This window comes from Emydura macquarii, unplaced genomic scaffold (assembly GCF_026122565.2).
Source record: "Emydura macquarii macquarii isolate MOO-44397 ecotype Brisbane River unplaced genomic scaffold, CSIRO-AGI_Emac_v2 contig_1230, whole genome shotgun sequence".
NCBI classification, from domain to species: Eukaryota; Metazoa; Chordata; order Testudines; family Chelidae; genus Emydura; species Emydura macquarii.
Window position 1 is genome coordinate 11,640,959 of NW_027131367.1, and position 18,985 is coordinate 11,659,943.

Below are 18,985 nucleotides of genomic sequence, written 5' to 3' on the forward strand. Positions count from 1 at the left end.
TCAGGTATTCAAAGTGCTGAGGCGTCTTTGTACGCAAAGCAGCTGTGCCAAAGGAAAGCAGATGCCCTGGCTCTGTTTTAAAAACCACGTGGGCCCAGAAGAGGAGCTTTGAGACAGAGGGTTTCCCAGGTACGAAACTCCTGGGGACAGGAGAAGAAAAGTGATTGTTCAGCAACTGAGATTTGCGTGAGAGCGTAGAGAGAGAGGCCATCTACATAGGCACAGCTATGGTGCTGTAGCGATGCCATTGTACTGCCATAGTGTAGACGCTTCCACTAGTGACAGAAGAGATTTCCCCTCACTGTAGGAACTCCACCTCCCCAAGCGGTGTCAGCTAGGTTGACAAAAGCATCCTTCCCTTGACCTAGCTGCGTCTATGCTGGGGGCTAGGTCGGCATAGTTACGGTGCTCAGGGGGTGTGGATTTTTCAGACCCCTCAGTGCCGTGGCTATGTCAGCCTAACTTTTAAGTGTAGACCAGGCCACAGAGAGAGATAAGGTAGCTGCTTTTGGGACAGGGTAGAGGTGTCATACCTGAGGAGAGCAAGCTGCCTGTGTGCAGTCTGTGACCCTCTCTGTTCAAGGAAACGGGACTCGTGTGTGTTTGGTAAACAAACAAGTTACACTAAGAAACTGCTGGACTCTACGTCACCAATTTCTGCTCCAAAGGGGGAACTGACCTGCAAGGCCTAAATCTGGCTTCTGCTCAGCAGAGGGGCAAAAATACATTGATTTGGGTGAAGTCCATTGGGTTTGCGTGTTACTGTAGAACTTACAGGCCCTGAACCCATCACCCTCACTCATGCTGAGTAACTGCACCACTTGCAGGGGAAGGCAGTACCAAGCCTGAGTAACCTGCTGGTTGTTTTACGCTAGTTTCTGCTGATTTGTGTGTTTCTTGAGTTTTTCTTCCTGTTTACAAAAATTGCAACGCCTATTAATCCAAGAGTAAACATGTGATTAGTGAGCTAGAGTGAAAAAAGAGATACTGGATTAGAAGAGCAACAAAACACACCACAGAATGGGAAAATGGGTAGAGGGAGGGATGGCATGAACCTTCCACCCGAGACTCCATGATCATAGATCACATTAAACAGAAACTTACTGCAGATACCCATTTTAATGCCAGAGGTTTGTTCAATTGAAGTGCTGGTGTATTGCAAAACTCATTCCTCACTGAGCTGAGAAAGCACCTGCCTCTGACTCTGGAGCATTCCCTTCATGAAACCCATGACAAAATTCAGCATCAAAGCAGTGGTGGTTCCTCAGAGCCAAGTCCGGATCCCACTACAGTCAATGGCACCGTTCCTGCTGGCTTTAATGGAACCAGGAACGGAACCTTAGACAGGTTTCTATTGGCCTCGAGTCCCAGGCTGGGGGGAGGGGCGGGGCCGTTATTCATACTTACAGACTGAAGTTCTCAGGTAGGAAGCAGCGGTTCCTGAGCAGCCCTGCCCACAGCTGGACTCCCACGATGCCAAAGATAAAGAAGACAAAGAAACAGAGGAGGAGGACGTTCCCCAGCATAGGCAGCGTGTCCAGGAGCAGTGTGACCAGGATGCGCATACCTGAGGCAATGGGGGAGTGGCCATTAAACTTCTTCATTCCTCACATTCAGGCTAAGCTTTCCCCACCCTGTCCTTTCCAAACCACCCTTCCACCCAGTCACTGCTCAATTCCCTTCATCAACCTCCCCACTATCTTTCCATCCAACATCCTTTTCACCCTCAAATGTCTTCCACACACCTGCAGCTCTCCCACTCACCTCTTAATTCCTGACAGGACCATGGGACTTTCTCCCTTCAACCCCCCGTCAACCCCAGTTCTTTACTATCACCATGGCACCTAAACCACAATCCTTCCATACACCTCTTATTTTCCCATTCTTCTTTGCCCTTGAACTCCTCCCCTTCCTCTCAGATTTCTCCTTCCCTAACTTTTCAGCTTAACTCTCCTCCTTCTTAACCTAGACTGAACTCTTCTATTTGCCCGTAAGTGCCTCCTACTCACAGTACCTGTAGATGCCTTCAGTATATATTAAAATCCCCTCCCTTCCCAATTCCTCTCATCTCCTTTAAATCCCTTCTCCTCCTTAAAATACAGGACTTCCAATGGCAGTTATTTCATACAAGTTCAGGAACATTTAGTTCTGTACCAAAGACAAATTGATGGTGACTTCAAGTAGACATTTACACAAAAAAATTGATTTCATCCGACATCTATGTAATATTCTGCTCATCTCTCTCTCTCTCTATCTCTCTGTGTGTCTCTAGCATTCATTCTCTTGCTTATATTGATCTTTATTTAAGGAAACCTTCACTGTTGTCTTTTCTACTTGGGTACTTCAAGAGGCCTTTTTCATTGTTACCTGATGCTGTCACCTCCAGTCCACGCTATCTTTCCTTTGACTGGATAAACAACTCCTAAATAAATTAAAACAACCTGCTCTAGTTCTTGCATTTATCATGTCTCAGAACTCTCTTTCTTCCCTTCCCACCTTATGTTTCTATCCTGCTCTAGCTCCACTGCATAGGAGCCAGGATAAATCACCCAGGATTTGCAAATACATTAAGTGAATTACAGCCACAGTTAGACAGTGGCAGATAAATTCAGCCAGCCATCAGTTCTGCAGGGGGGGAAAAATTACAAATAGGGTTGTCAAGCTATTATAATGATAAAAACAACAGCAAGCAGCCAACCAGATTAAGTTTAATAGACAGGATCAGAAAAGTAATTAGAGCCTAGGAATTTCCAACATCGATGGACAGAGTGGGGGCCGAGTAGTGCTTGTTGAAAAGACAGGGGCTTGTTCATCCAGCTGCGTTGGTCTTCTCACTTACATTTAATTTGGCTGATAACAGTGGTGAATTAGGTACACTGGATTCCAAACACATAGAAAGTACCTTTTCCAGTGCTGTTGCATCTGCAGGAAGCCTGCTAAACAACCAGTGGGGCCACTGGATGATGATGCTAAAGGAGCACTCAAGGAAGATAAGGCCATTGAGGAGAAACTACATGAATTCTTTGCATCAGTCTTCATGGCTGAGGATGTGAGAGAGATTCCCAAATCTGAGCTGTTCTTTTTAGGTGACAAATCTGAGGAACTGTACCAGACTGAGTTCTCATTAGAGGTGGTTTTTGAACAAATTGAAAAATTAAACAGTAATAAGTCACAAGGACCAGATGGTATCCACCCAAGAGTTCTGAAGGAACTCAAATGTGAAACTGCAGAACTACTAACTGTGGTATGTAACCTATCATTTAAATCAACTTCTGTACCAGATAACTGAAGGACAGCTAACGTGACACCAATTTTTAAAAAAGGCTCCAGAGGCAATCCTGGGAATTACAGGCCGGTAAGCCTAACTTCAGTACCAGGCAAATTGGTTGAAACTACAGTAAAGAACAGAATGATCAGACACATAGATTAATATGATTTGTTGGGGAAGAGTCAACATGGTTTTTGTAAAGGGAAATCAGGTTTCGCCAATCTACTAGAATTCTTTGAGGGGATCAACAAGCATGTGGATAAGGGTGATCCAGTGGATATAGTGTATTTAGATTTTCAGAAAACCTTTGACAAAGTCCCTCACCAAAGACTCTTAAGCAAAGTAAGCGGTCATGGAATAAGAGGGAAGGTCCTCTCCTGGATCAGCAACTTGTTAAAAGATAGGAAACAAAGGGTAGGAATAAGTGGTCAATTTTTAGAATGGGGAGAGGAAAATAGTGGTGTCCCCCAGGTTTTGTACTGGGACCAGTACTGTTCAACATATTCATAAATTATCTGGAAAAAGGGGTAAACAGTGAGGTGGCAAAATTTGCAGAAGATGCAAAACTACTCAAGATAGTTAAGTCCATAGGAGACTGCGAAGAGAAACAAAGCAATCTCACAAAACTGGGTGACTGGGCAATAAAATGGCAGATGAAATTCAATATTGATAAGTGCAAAGTAATGCACATTGTAAAACATAATCCCCCCAACTATACATATAAAATGGTGGGATCTAAATTAGCTGTTACCACTCAAGAAAGAGATCTTGGCGTCATTGTGGCTAGTTCTCTGAAAACATCCATTCAGTGTGCAGCAGCAGTCAAAAAAGCTAACAGAATGTTGGGAAACATTAGGAAAGGGAGAGATAATGAGACAGAAGATATCGTATTGCCTCTTTATAAACCATGGTACGCCCACATTTTGAATACTGCATGCAGATCTGGTCACCCATCTCAAAAAAGATATATTAGAATTGGAAAAGGTATAGAAAAGGGCAACTAAAATGATTAGGGGTATAGAAAAGCCTCCATATAAGGATAGATTAATAAGACTGGGACTTTTCTGCTTGGGAAAGAGACGACTAAATTGGAATATGAGAGAGGTCTATAAATTCATGACTGGTGTGGAGAAAGTAAATATGGAAATGTGATTCACTGCTTCTCATAACCCAAAAACCAGGAGTCACCAAATGAAATTAATAGGCAGCAGGTTTAAAACAAACACAAGGAAATATTTCTTCACACAATGCACAGTCATCCAAGGAACTCCTTGCCAGAGAATGTTGTGAAGGCCAAGACTATAACAGGGCTCAAAAAAGAACTAGATAAGTTCATGGAGGATAGGTTCATCAATGGCTATTAGTCAAAATAGGCAGTGACACTGCTGGTTGCCAGAGGCTGGGAATGGCCGACGGGATGGAATCATTTGATGATTAGTTATTCTATTCATTCATTCTATTCTATTCTGAAGCACCTGGCATCGGCCACTGTCGGAAGACAGGACACTGGGCTAGATGGACCATTGGTCTGACCCAGTATGGCTGTTCTTATGTATTTAGCACACATGATCCTCAGAATTTCTGAGTGGGACTGAGCTTATTATCTACCTACTGGTTTTATATGGCTGCCCATCCCTGTATCATCTGAGTGCCCTCCCCTTAAAATCAATAGCAAAATCCCTGTGGACTCCGTGGAGTCTCTGACAATGACACATCTTCCTTTTTGGGACCAAAACTCTACTTGGGGTAGATATTTTTTGCTGGGATTTGGTAATAGAAGGGGCTGCTCTTACTGTGGAAAGGAAGGTTGTACATGGTTTCTTAAAGATAATTAACACTGTGAGGGCCACAGCATCATTTAACTCCCTGAAAGACAAACCATTAATTCTCAATCAGCAGGTCACGTCCACTCTTCCCTTCCTACATTGCTAAACAGGAGGGCAGTGCCAGTGTGGAAAAGGTTGAGAATTGCTGATTTACATAAACATAGCCCTGATCCTACATAGGACTAAGAGTCTGTCTTCATGGGGAAAGTTACCAGCACACAACTATACTGGTGTATCACTTCGAAAGCGGTCGAACCTCAATGGAAAGAAGGCTCCTTATTCCAGAGTAAGAGTGTCTACATGGGAAGCTATACTGGTGTAACTAGAGCAATATAGTTATACTCAGAGTTCTGCCTGCAAATTTCCTTTTGTAAACTAGCCCTAAGGAGCAGAGGAAGGGAGGATGCGAAGCTGCTGCAGCATAGTTGAAGATGTGGTCCACAGTGTGTCCTTGAGCTATTGTAACAATATAAGCATGGCAAATTTCACCACTCATGATCTATACGCCTCCACACACACCTCCAAACAAATACACACTCCATCAGTCACACTCCTCAGTGCCTTTCACATCACACACCAGTGCTCCCCCCAAACTACCTTTTCATCTACTTGCTAACTGCTCCACCGCCTACCAGGGAGGAGGCCGCGTACCAGATAAACAAATGGAACAGGGTGGCTGGTTTTTGACCGTCTTTTTGATTACCAATTTGCTCCTGTTTCCAAGATGGCAAGATGGATGGACCAGTCACTAAAAACAGCATGTTGTTAGGAACTACATAAGGATCAGGGAACACAATAGAAGCTGTTGGAGCCAGCACACTCAAGACACACATGTGAACGTTTTAAATGCAACTTGAGGAAAAGATCCAAAGCCTCCCAGTTGCTCCTTCAGCTCTGGAGTGTCTGGGAAAATGAGCTGGAATGAACTGAAAAAGAGATGACAATAGGGAACCAACTTACTGGGAACTCTGTTAATGGCTCTGAGCGGCCGAAGTACCCGGACAGTCCGAACAGCTGAGAAACTGACATTCTGCAAGTTCAGGGAGTATTCCAGCATGCTGCAGGAAACACAAACATGGGAGCACATGAAAGATCAGCAGAAGAAATGTTAGATTATCAAACATTATATGCAGAGTGCCCACAGAGACACTTTCTGCTCTGTCTTCCCCACCAGGAAAGATTTCAGGAGGAATTAATTATGCTTATTTGCATATCAGAATAAAGTCAATGAGAGAGAACATTGCACACACTCTCTCCTTTGTTTTGGTTACTCTTCTTATATAGGTTCCAGGGGAGTAGCTTGCTGTTGATTATTCTACTATCCAGGAGAGGAATTTTCAAAGAGCGGTTTATTTGTAACATAATAATGCAAATGCTGTAAGAAATCCACGGCCACTTAGGATTTCATGGTTGTCACTGTACTGCACACATGAGCAACCCAGAACAGCCAGGATAGAACTCAGACACTCCAGCTGCAACAGTGTAAACTCCCTAGCCCCTCTACTGTTCTATATGACAGAACTGAGCAATTCCAATTCTATCCCACAGAGAACAGTGAAATAAACACATGTGGACAGGCAGACACATGATCAAATCAAAATATTTAACACTATTATATAAAATTAACCTGTTGAAAGTACCATACAAACTTTGCCTCATTAACCTCACAATACTCCTATGATGTACAGAATAAAGTATTATCCCCATTCTACAGCTGGAAACACTGAGGCACAAAAAGTTTAAGTGACTTCCCCAGACTGGGGCGGCAGAGCTGGTACTGGATCTTGGGGGTTTCTGACTCATTTCTATGCCTCACTTCCTATCGCTGATTGTTGTGGGAATAATTATTATGTCACTAACAGCACTGTCTTTTCTGGTGGGGAAAAAAGCAGAAGTCTGGAAGCAAAGCATTTTTTTGTAATGGGACATTGTCTGATCAGTTGGTAAATTCAGGTTTAAATGTTCTGAATTTTTTTTTCTTTTTTTTACAAACCCCAAGATCAAGATACAGTTTGACCTTTTCGTTGTCGTTTAAGTCAGATTTTTGTTTTTCTGTAAGCTCATTGTTTGCATCCCAAAGACAGTAGCACGGTACTAGAGCAGGCGAGCCGGAAAGTGACACTGACAAGTTTATTTTCATCATCCAATTTCAGAGGAATACTCATAGGAAAAACACAGCAGACATGGTGAAAGGAAAGATGGGCTGGGTGGCAACATGAGACCCCAATCCTGCAAACAAACTTTATCCACTGGTTTTAGCAGATCATTCACATTGGGTGAAATCCTGGCTCCACTGAAGTCAATGGTAAAACTCCCTAACCACCTGCATATGTTTCTGCAGGATCAGAGCATTTATATCCAGATTCTAAACATACAGATTTTGCTTGATGTATTATTGACACAGGAGCTACCAGCAAAATTCAGAACAGGGTCTCATTCATCAAATTATTACTGTTTAGATATTTATGGATTTGGGATTTTGGTCCAGGCTCATCTAGACTGATGAATAGATCAGATTTTAATAACTGCAGTGTTGCTAATGAAACTGGAAAGGATTAGTGGTTTTAAAAATATTCACATTTAATAAGATAGGTTCCTTTTATTTTAAACAATAGGAGTAACAACAAATGCAATATAGTCATGTAACAGAACTGACAGTAAGCAGAATGCTTCTAAGGGATTTGAACGAGGAGATATCAGCTCTGGAAGGGGGTTTGTTGGGCCAAGTGACCTATTCTCACCCAGCAAATCTTTACGCAATGGACTGATGTGCCAATAAATGTAGGACAAGCATTTCTTATCATTCTTCTTAGACCTTCATAAGCTTTCATTCCTCACCCTATCCTTCCTATACCCTGCATCTCTGCTGCTTGCAAGAAGAACCCTAGCTAAATGACTTCAAAAGAGCAAATATAAAACCAGGAAGAGACCAAACAAATCAGACAGATTTAAAATATTAAAACTGTGTGTAAAGGCACATCAGAGCAGTTGGATTTGTGCTGACTGGAGAACAATTTGTGCATATGCATTACTGCTCCAGGAGACAGATGAAAAGAAGTGGAGGAGGAGAAGGGCCAGATGCCCAAATTATTGATGAAGTAGCTACCAAAGTCAGAGTGCTGCTGCAGATGCCCCCTGGCAGTGGGTTCCGCAGACGAAAGAACTATATCTGCACCATGGCCCCAAGGCCTTGTCCCTGAAGAGAGGGGTTGTGGGTTCAAACAAATAAGTTGGGGGCTTGGGGAGACAGTGGAGAGTATTGTGCCCCTCTATTAGGAGAATTATTGTCACCGCTGGGCTTATGGAATGCAGCTGCAGTGCTGCTCAACCCATCTGTACTCAAGGGAAATATGACCTTTCCAGTGGGTTGCAAATTTTGCCATCGTTATCCATGCCCTTCTCAGCTTGAGATGCACTTACGGCAGAATGCTGTACGTGAGGCCACAGGTGTAACAATGATATGTTTACCTGCAGCATGCCATTCAGCCACTAGAGGTCTGCGTGCTGTACAGAGTTCCAGATAGGATGTGGCCTCTGGCAAACAAGGGCAACAAGAGCTGGAACTTGAGCTGTGTGGAACTCTGTTTGTGCCCCTAGTTGTAGCATTTTCCTTTACTAAACACCTGCCGTTTAAGAAGATCCATCATTTTCCATAGTGTGTTGAGACCACTTGGAAACTGAAGCTAGTGAGGTGGGCGATGCAGCTGCTAGCTTATCAAGTTGCATGTTCTACAAACAGCACATCACACCAGTGTTCTGCACTCTGCATTAAATTTCTGTGCTGTGTCCCAAGTGTTTGTTTTAACCTATAAAACCTTAAGTGGTTTGGGACATGGTTACTGGAGAGACTGTTGGGAGAGGCACTTGGGCTGGAGGCCCCCTCAGTTTGATTCACCCCATTACAGAGACAGGAATTTCCCCAAAAGCAGTTGGTTTCTCAGATCTGGGGGTTTGATCAGGCCCCATCTCTGCCTTCTGCCAGTTTAGGTACTCATAACCCCAATCACCATAATATCTGAGCACCTTGCAACCACTCACAACCCCCTTGGAAGATAGGGAAGGTCTATTACCCTCTTTTACAGATGAGGAACTCAGACACAGAGACTGGGTGATATGCCCAAGGTCACATGGGGAGTTTGTGGCAGAGCTGGGAACTGAAGCCAGGTCCCTGAGTCCTTGACCACTGCATTGATCACAAATCTGTCCTTCCTCTGGGACCTTTCAGCTAAGCCCATGAAGATTTACAGCTGCATTTCATTGTTCATAAGAGACATACCAGCCTCATCAAATAATAAAAGGCATCCAAAGCTGGGATCCCTTTATCTACAAACTGTGGCAATCAGTGGCTAATATTAAACAATCAGGGATGAAAAAGACAAGAGAAGATTACTTAGACAGTGGCATATCTTGGAAAAGTAGAAAGAAATGTGCTCCCGCTCCTTGAAGGCTTTGTGGTGTGTTACTATCACTCAGACACTACTCTTTAAGCAACACAAGGCTCGCTCCACTTGCGGGTGTTAAATAGATACTCATTTTAATGAAGCTAAACTGAAGAAGAAATAATTGCACCAGAGGCGCAAAGATCCCAGAACCTCAGCTGTCTGCTGGAGTCAAGAAAGACATTCAATAGCAGCGTGCGTCTGAACTGAGGCACTTCATGAACGAAGCTGTTAAAGCAGCAACAACTTAGGCTGATGCCGAAGAGCTGGGAGAAAGGGGTGATTTTTCAGGGGGGGGAAAAAATAAAACCCTATAACTTTTTGTATTCTATTCACAGGGGAGGGTTGAGTCAGAATGTGGCCACAAGGGAAACTACAAAGGGGTTTATTTTAAAAACAACAGGTTTCTCCAAGCTGAAAATGACTTTAGCCTGAACTGCTGCTGTTTCAAAGGTTTCAGATTGCCAGTGATAACGCTGACACTGAAAGAGAGCGCGCTAGCTGAGAAAGCTTCGGGATCCTACGATCTCTTTTGCTCTTCAGCCCTTAAAGGACTTCAGTGTAGAGACTGGCTCAAGCCGCAAAGTTCAGAAGCCTCCAGGGTTTCAAACTCTGGGTCTGATCTGGGGGTATTGATTCAGCCTCTTCTCTAAGGAGCTGGTTCTGCCGTCATTATTCTGAATGAGAAGCATCTTATTCTGTGATTATCCCATTGACTGTCCCTTGAAACAGTAGGGGACTAGGGGAAGGAGCCCTTTGCTTCTAGGATACTAGCTCAAAGACAGCTTCAAAGTGCCTGAGAGCCATTACAGGCTGCTAGGAACGGACAGGATGAGTTTGGTGCACTTCTGATGCCATTTGCACTCTTAGCATAGAAGCCACTGCCCCAGATGGGAGTCTCAGCAGGGAGTCTCAGCAAGGCCTGAATAGGCCTTAAACTGAACTATCCTCTTTCCACTCAGTATGGTCCTTGCTGGCCCATTTGTGGGGGAAGTGGTGGGGGTCGGAAAGGCTGCAGTGCTGGAGCCCCGTCATCCGCAGAAGCAGAAGGTTTCAGGTTCCCGGGTTGGTAATTCAGCACCTGGCTTCAGCACGAACTTCATTCAACACGTTACATGGAGAGAGGGACCCACCCCAGCCCCAGCCGCAGCCCAGCTCTTAGTGCGCTTCAGAATGGGAAGTGAGCCGCAGAAAGGGCTGGAAGGGCACAAACTGCTGCTGAAATGTCACTGGGACTGTTGTGGGAGTAAAGGGAGGGAGCTTCCAATGGCCACTTTCCCTCCTTAAGCGTCCCTGTCCCCGTCCCTCCAGCCCAGCTGCTGTATGTTGCTGGGCTGCTTTCACCATTTGCTGTGGCTGGAGGGGCTGAGTCGCTGAGAGGTCAGGCACACCCAGCTGCACACATCCAATTTACGCGCACAGTGACTGCCACTTTGTGATTGCACCGTGGGCAACTGCATGTGCAAATGAGCGGATGGGCTATTTACACAGCCAATTACCCAACCGCAGTGACTGCACGTACAGATTAGGGATGCAACTGCCCACCTAACGTTTTTTAAAAACTATTCTTTACTGTGATTCATATTAGGGTGGCAGCCAGAGGCCCCAGCTGAGATCGAGGCTCCATTGTGCTAGGTGCTGCACCTACATGTAGCAAGAGACAGACCCTGCCCCCAAAAGCCTTAATGTTTAAGGCCAGAAGGGAGCACCAGGTCCTCTAGTCTGACATCCTGCATATCACAGGTCACCAACACCATCCAGCACCGGCATGCTAAACCCAACAACCACAATTAAATCAAGATATTACAGCCTGAAGGGTCAGCCAAACAGAGACGCTTGGGAAGAGAGGAAGTCTGCTGGCCCCATTTTTATGAGACAGAGGAACTAAAAGATTAAGTGACATCCCCAGCATCATCCCAAAAGTCTATGGTAGAGATGGGAATTGAACCCAGCTCACAGGAGTCCCCATCCAGAGCCTTAACAACAAGACTCTCTCTTCCTTCCTCTCTTAGGAGGGGCCTGGAGCAACAGGATGAAATAAAAGTGGCATACACAGCAATTACATTCTCTGTAGCTCACGAACAGTGTGAGAACCTGGCTTTGGCCACTGACTCAATATTACTATGGCACAGAAATGCTCACTGACTTGGTGGGGTTCTCATAACACCACCTTATTTTAGAGTTTTTAGAAACTGGTACATTCCCCCCTCACCCCCCCACGCCCCCGGAAGTTCTCAGTGGGAACGAGGATAACTGAGGTGACACAAGAAGTGCTTTCCACCCCAGTAATCTCAGAAGATGCTGTATCTCCGAACCTCACCTTCACTATTCACTTCCATCCCTGACGTTCATTACAGAAGGTGAAAGCAGAGATAAGCTACATAGGGACAGAGCTCTGGATATCTGGCCAAACACCTTCCTGATCTCAGACCCTGGACGGGCCTGCACGTTTTAGACACAGAATGACACACGGATCTACTAGACACAGAAGTAGAGCAGCGGGCCGTGCTAGCGAGCCATACAGCAACCCCTCTCCAGTCTGACTCTAGAAAAGGTAAAGGGGAGCAGGGACCGTCCTTATGTTCTACACACATGAGACCACATTAAATCAGCATTACTTCACTGAAATCAGTGGAGCTACAGGGATTCACAATGGCTAAGGATCTGGTCCAGGGCCTAATTCAACTTACAGGAAGGAAGGAGTTCAGGAAAACTCTTGGCTGACCAAAGCCAAACAGGCCTCAGAGCTAGTTTGCTCAATGCCTTGGTACCTCCCTGCTGCAGTCGGGAAGTGGGAGTGCCGTGAGCTGGGCTATGCCTACACCTGCTGCAGTGTAGACATACCGCACGAGACTACATTAAAGCTGCAAAAGGTCAGATTTACGGCTGGCGTAAATCAGTGTGGCTCCATTGATGTCAGTGGCGGCCTGGTGAATGACACCACTGGAGGAACTGGCCCTCAGAATCACGCTGCCGGTTATCGGTTTGTGACTCTCGGGGTTTAATTTTTAATTGATGATGGGTCTGGAGGACGACGACGTCTCCTCTGCAAGAGGCACAATCCAAGAACAGCCCTGGAGCAAGGCGTATAAAGAATGGGATGCCCAAGGAGAAAGGAGGGTGCGAGGAAAGCCACTGCTTAGAAGACACCAACAGCCAGCAAGCCAGAACGCATCTTCCTCCCGCGGCTGTGATTCACAAGTTCTTCGCAGACAGCACTAAACTATAAACAATTCTGCATATTTCTGGGGGGAAACAAATATTCATCCTCGATGCTCGAGGATCATGCACTCTTCGAGGTAGACGTCACATCAAACCATCTTCCGACGGTAAACAAGATCCGCCTTGCAACTCCTGTTAACCTTCAAGCCCTCTTTTAGCAACCATCTCCCAGCATCCTCCCCTTTAAAGGAATGGAACATAATTATGTGATTCATCGAACCCTCTCTTTTTCTCCGTGTAACTCCGTAACCGACAGCGTAAGCCATGTTTCAAAAGGCGGAGATCTGATAATAGGGCAGAGCTCATCTCCAGTGAGCTTTTCTGTAATTACAGAGATGTGTTGCAGACATTACACTCACGACAATTAGCACTAATTGCATTACGTTGTCAAAAATAAATCATTTATTCTTCATAAACTCATGAGATTGGTCTGGACAGTTTAATACAGCGGGCAAGTACTTAACGGCCTGCCACGGAGGTGGTCAATGTCATAGGGAGCCCTGAGACAATGTGAAACCCGCAAGCAGCACTTAGACCAGCTATACACTGGGATTTACATAGATAACCTGGTAACAGCTTGGTACAATAATATTCTGAATGGCTAGGAGGTGGTGGCAAATTCCTGAGTAAACAGCACAAGAAAGAGACTTCTTTGGAATGGAAACACTAAATCAAGCAAAACCCTGAGAAACTAACAATAAAAGTTGGTCTCATTTGGGCATGTTTTCTGGACTACTTCAGATCATCTAGTTGACTTTGTTTTTAAGAGATGTTTGACTGCACGAGAAACACACACGAGCATGAAGCCTGTAACTGAGCCTACCCTGTTGCCCTGTCCCAAGGTAGAGGCTTTTCCGAGCCCTGAACGCTGGCTGACAAATGTACCACGTGTTCCCAACTACCATTTGCTGGTTTCTCCTGCCAAACCTTCTCCCACCCTGGGCACACCACTTCCTGCAGTGCACAGATGCATGGCTGGTGGGAGAACAGCAAAAAGCAGGCAGTTAGATTTACAGCTCAACTCTCCCCGTGTCCGAATCTCAGCATCAGCTCTTTCTCTCACAACGTGCTCCTTCGAAGGGAAAAGGCCATGTACAACATTTTCAGCCATCGCCATTGCCACCTTTCCTCTGCTCCCGAAGGAAGATCAGCAAACCCAGCAAGAACGCTGCCAATAAACGGCATCTTCATAAGCTGGACCGCACTTCAGGGGGATTGCATGAGGGATGCAGGGGTCACCTACCCACTTGCCAACCAAAATGCTGGAGGAAACAAAATTTCAGATCTTCATATAATTTACGCTAGGTGTGGGCCTTTGCCTCCTCCAGTGGATAGTGCACATTAAAGGTTAATGATTGTGCTACAGCTGCCAGCTACGGGTCTATGGCTAGGTTTTCAAAGGGACCTAGGGGAGTTACAGCTCAACTCCTGCTGAGTGCCAATGGGAGTGTACCAGTCCTAGACTGGAATTTTGCAGCTCAGGTCCAACTCCAACTCTTATAAACACTTCCTGGTTGTAAGCACCCCATGATGTGCTTTAAGGACATTATTCTCCTGAAATTCTCCACATAACATCCATGGTAGAGCTGGGCATTGATTCAGGTTCAGAGTTCATCAAAAGCAGCCGCTCTGTCAGCAGGCACAAGGGAAGTCGAAATAGAAAGATACCTTAACTTTAAGATTAGTTCTTTCATTGCTTCCATATTCTGCAGTTCCACATTCTGCAGCCTGAGTGTTCGTTTCACTAATTTGTCCCATGTGGGACAACTGTGCCTGGCTGTATTCAGGAATCTGACTGTCTAATTGAGATATTGACCCTGGAGTCATTTTGAATTTAGGCAATTTATTTTCTTTATTTAATAATATATTCCTCACCCAGTTACATGCCAAAAAGATTTTATACTAGTCTCTTCATTTTCATCTGCCATGTGCTCATATCATACCCCGCTACTGCTTTCAGTTTTCCATACCATGAGGTGTTTGACAGGGCACAGGTGAGTGAGGATTGTAAAAAGGGAATGGTATTGTATTGAGGAGGGAGGGATACTTTTAGGAGTGGTAGGACAAGATCCTTTAGAAAAGAAGTGCTAAAAAAGTGGAGGGAGAATGACCGTGAATCATAAACAGAGGAGAAGCCCAATCTTCTTGGGAAGAAGATATTCTGCTTTGTATTTAAAATTAGTTCGATCCCTTGTCAGCTGAATTTGTTTTGACGGGGCCCAGATGGGAACAGTTCATGCACACACAGAAAAGATAAATCGTTCAGCAAGAGGCAAAGTTGACCTGGCAGGAGGCCTGGCAGCTGGTCCAACTGCGAGGCTTTAGATCCTCTGGAACAGACGTGTGTGTGTGTGTGTGTGGAGAGATAACATTCTAGGAACTGGGGAGTGTACAAAACGGAGGTGTATAGAATATCTATTTGTGTGCCTAGAAGAAGGAGAAAGAAATAAGCTTTTCTTATGGTTGCACTCAAGGGAATGGGGTATTTTGGTATCCCAAAGCAATTGGAGAGTGAGTGCTCAAACACAAGAGTTGGGCAGGTGATTTGTGTACTCAGTTTAAAAAATTGGAACCACTACCTTATTATTATTAGGGTTACATTAGCGTCTGAGGGGTCTCTAATGAGATAAGGGTCTCATTGTGGTAGGTACTGTATAAGCACCTAAGAGGTATCCCTGCCCCAAAGAGCTTACAGTCCCAAGAGACAAAGTATGGAAGGCGAACCAGAGGCAGAGAAAGGTTTAGTGTCTTGGTGAAGCTGGAACTAGAATCCAGGATTCATGACTCCTAGTGTACATTATCCACCAAAATGCACTGTGCCCAAAACATTTTTACTAAACTGTTTCCACCACAGGTCAATGGCAGAACCTTAATGGACCTGCCCTCGTTACACTGGGTTCCCAGGCCATGATGGTTTTTTTTTTAGCCACTTTACTTCCCTTTTTTTGAAATGTATTCTTCTATCACTAAAAGTAGGAATACAGAATTTTATTAAAAATGTAAAACTTGATGTCAAATAAAGAACAGGAAGAAGAGAGTTAAATGGCAGCCATTTCATCCTTGACACGTCAGTCCTACCTGGCTGTTACAGCCTGGGTGGCACAGCATGGCGGTCACAGTCTTCTGAGATCATTGCACTACCCCCAAGAGTACAGTGGTAGAAAAAGGCTGCCTCGTCTTCCTCGATTTCCTGCTCGGTTGGTTCAACTGAGCCAGACCCTTAAAGAAAACCCTGGCAAATGGTGTAATCTCCAAATGTAACCATTACAATCATAATCTGGTTGGGAATCTCCAATTTTATATGAAACTTCACCATACTATCCCTAAACCACTATTCCCCCAACCACAACACTCCCACGAAACAACCCCAGTAAAAAAACCACTACCGAACAAAAGTGCATCAAAGTTAATGGTAAGACTCCCATTGACTTCAATGGGCTTTAGATCAAGCTCTAGTCTTGTAGGACCTACACTAAAGACAGGACAAACAAAAACAAACACAAATAAGATGATGTTTTAGTGCAGACTAGCTGTGTGCACAGTTTGCAGACAAAACACCCATCTACGACAGTCTGTACTCTATGTTCTCCGCTTGTAGAGACTTATGGTAAATCTTGTACAAAGTATGCCTGGTGAGGTATCATTTGAAAACTCATATCATTATTGTCCTAGCAAAATATGTATGGCAACATTATATATATAGTTATAAGATTCTATTGTACAACATTGCTAAGACATGTTCCAACATGTTCGGGAGAGCAGTCACAAACTAGTTCCCCAGAGACAAAAGGCTAGCCAATGCCTCAGATTACAGCCAGGCGTCAATGAGATCAAATGAACTATCACGTGATTAAGGGGCCACTCTTTGGCAGCAGATAGGGCCTGGGCAAAAAATACCCCTACATTTTGGCAAAGCAGCAGCTTAAGGTTCCTGTCCACACAGACTTTCTGTCTCCTGGAGATGATTCTTGTGCAAGAGAAAGGGCTATAAGAGGAGACAGCAAACGCCCCAAATTATCTCGCCCCTTTTCTCTACCAATGATATCAACAACGTTTGAAGAGGAAAGGAAGCAGCAGTGGTCTGGGGGTAGATCCTGACTGAAGGATTCAGCCAGTAAGACTGTTGGAACTTGTGGTGAGAGAGACCTTTGCTTTGAATCCACTTAGCTTGTTAAATTAGGCATTAGTTGCATTTTACCTTTTATTTCTTTGTAACCAATTCTGACTTTTATGCCTCATTACTAAAGGATAAGATTATATCACGGAGGTCACGGAAACCACAGATTCCATGACTTTCAGAGACCTCCATGACATTTTCCACTTCAGCCCCAGGGTAGTGGGGCTAGAGTTTTTGGGCAGCAGGGCCCCCCGCAGCTGCCATGGGTGGCGGGTGCTGTACCCTCCCCCCACATTCTGCAACATTCTGTTTTGTTGTTTTATCTAAACCAGTGGATTGAAGTGTGTGGGAAACTCGGTTGGAGATAATAGCATTTGTGCATGTCATTTTCTATCAATGAAATGGCAAACTTTATATGAGCTTGTATTGTCCAGGAGGGCATTGGGCAGTACAAGATGCACAATTCTGTGGGACGGTGTGGGACTGGGAGTTTGCTGGTGTTGGCCTGCATTGTAATTCATGAGTGGCTGGCTATTGCACTCATACAGTATAGCTAGGAATGATTTATATGCTGGAGGCTGTGTGTGGGCAGACCAGGAGTAGCTGCTCTCACAGTGAAGCAGTGTAAAGGGCATCCCGTGCTGGAGGACTGAGGGGACAGCTGTCCATCAGTCCAGATTGTACGCTGGGTAATGTCATACCATCACCCGTTTCTCCTATGGTTTCTCTAAGTAACAGTATCTTACAAAAAAAAAAAAAAAAAGTAAACAGGCAGGAGGGGGCAGTGGAGCTTTTCCATAAAGCACCAGATTGTAGCCTCATTTACACACATAGGACCCTTCTCAGGGTGTAAAGGAGGACACAGCTTGACCCATGATTTTGACAAAGAACAGACTTTTCCCGTAAAAGCTTGAAATGAATCAAAACAAACCCAGGCTCCGGAAACCTGAGTCAGGCTATACTCCACACTCTCCTGCTTCCTTGGGGTCCACAGGGCCTCCCATAGCCCTTTAACTTCGCTCTCATAGTTACTACACCACCACTGGACTCTCCAGGGCAGCGTGCAAATGCACCATCTCTTTTCCAACAGAAACATACAGCTAGCCATCTCGCCCACTATTCAGTTATCGATTTATTTTGATTCCAGCCTACAAGAAACTCCTCACCAAAGCGTGCCCTCTCCAAAGCTCTGGGCGCCCAGACATACATTTGAAAACACAGTAACATGAGGGTTACAAAGCATAAAGCTGTCCAAGATAGCAGCCCTTCCCCCTCATTCCACCTAGCACACATCGTTCCACCATTAACCAGATGACTAAAACTCCTCCTGTGCATTCCCACCAGCCAGAAATCCCTCTCACAGTGGCCTCAGTCCTCCACCAATGACTGCTCAGACAGAGGGACCTTGCAGTCTGCTTGGACAGGCACCAAATCTGAGCATTTCAGAGGTTGGTGGGGAGGAGTGTTCCAGAGGAAAGCAAACCTTACAGGGAACTTTCTGCCAGCAGCCTCCTCCCCTTTATAATGGAGCAGGGCTCCAGCTCAAGAGCTTTTGCTGGTGGCTAACATGGTAGTAGATTCCCAGGGCAGCCTTGTGCTGAGAATCCACACTCATAAGGCCTATCTAGACTGTAAACACAAGTATGCTGGGGGACACAGTTATAATCCAACCACACCCTCTTTCTCGTTAAAAAAACCCAAAAACATAGACATTGCCAGAGTGGATCAGAGCCATGGTCAGTCTGGTCCAGTATCCTGTCTCTGTGGTCAGTTAGAGTAGCCAGCACTGGATGCTTCAGAGGAAAGTGTAATAAATTTCCTAATCCCTTGTAGTAGATAGAGACTAGCTAAAGCCCTGATGCATGAGGGTTAATTTCTCTTCCAAAATGTTTGCTTGCATTAAGTATTGTAACACGGGATATTCTTTGTTCTCCGTAACAGTGTCCAATCCCTTCTGGAATCCTGCAAAGTTTTTGGCTTCCACAGCATCATGTGGCAGTGAGTTCCACAGTCTAATTACACAAAAAAAGCATTTTTCTTTTGTCAGTTTTGGGTTTGCCACCCCCTCATTTCACCAAGTGTCCCCCTTGCTGTTGCCAGCATCCTGCTTTCC

At 44.9% G+C, this 18,985-nt stretch overlaps 1 protein-coding gene across 1 annotated transcript in view; it reads right to left on the minus strand.

Moving 5' to 3' along the window:
* The window catches only part of CACNA1G (calcium voltage-gated channel subunit alpha1 G), a 163,390-nt gene that overhangs the window by 129,537 nt on the left and 14,868 nt on the right, over positions 1–18,985 (minus strand). Inside the window, exons 4-5 of the mRNA XM_067547476.1 lie at positions 6,055–6,152; positions 1,408–1,567 (exon numbers count right to left, since the gene is read on the minus strand). Of these exons, the coding sequence (XP_067403577.1) occupies positions 1,408–1,567; positions 6,055–6,152 (258 nt within the window). The remainder of the gene's footprint in view (positions 1–1,407; positions 1,568–6,054; positions 6,153–18,985) is intronic.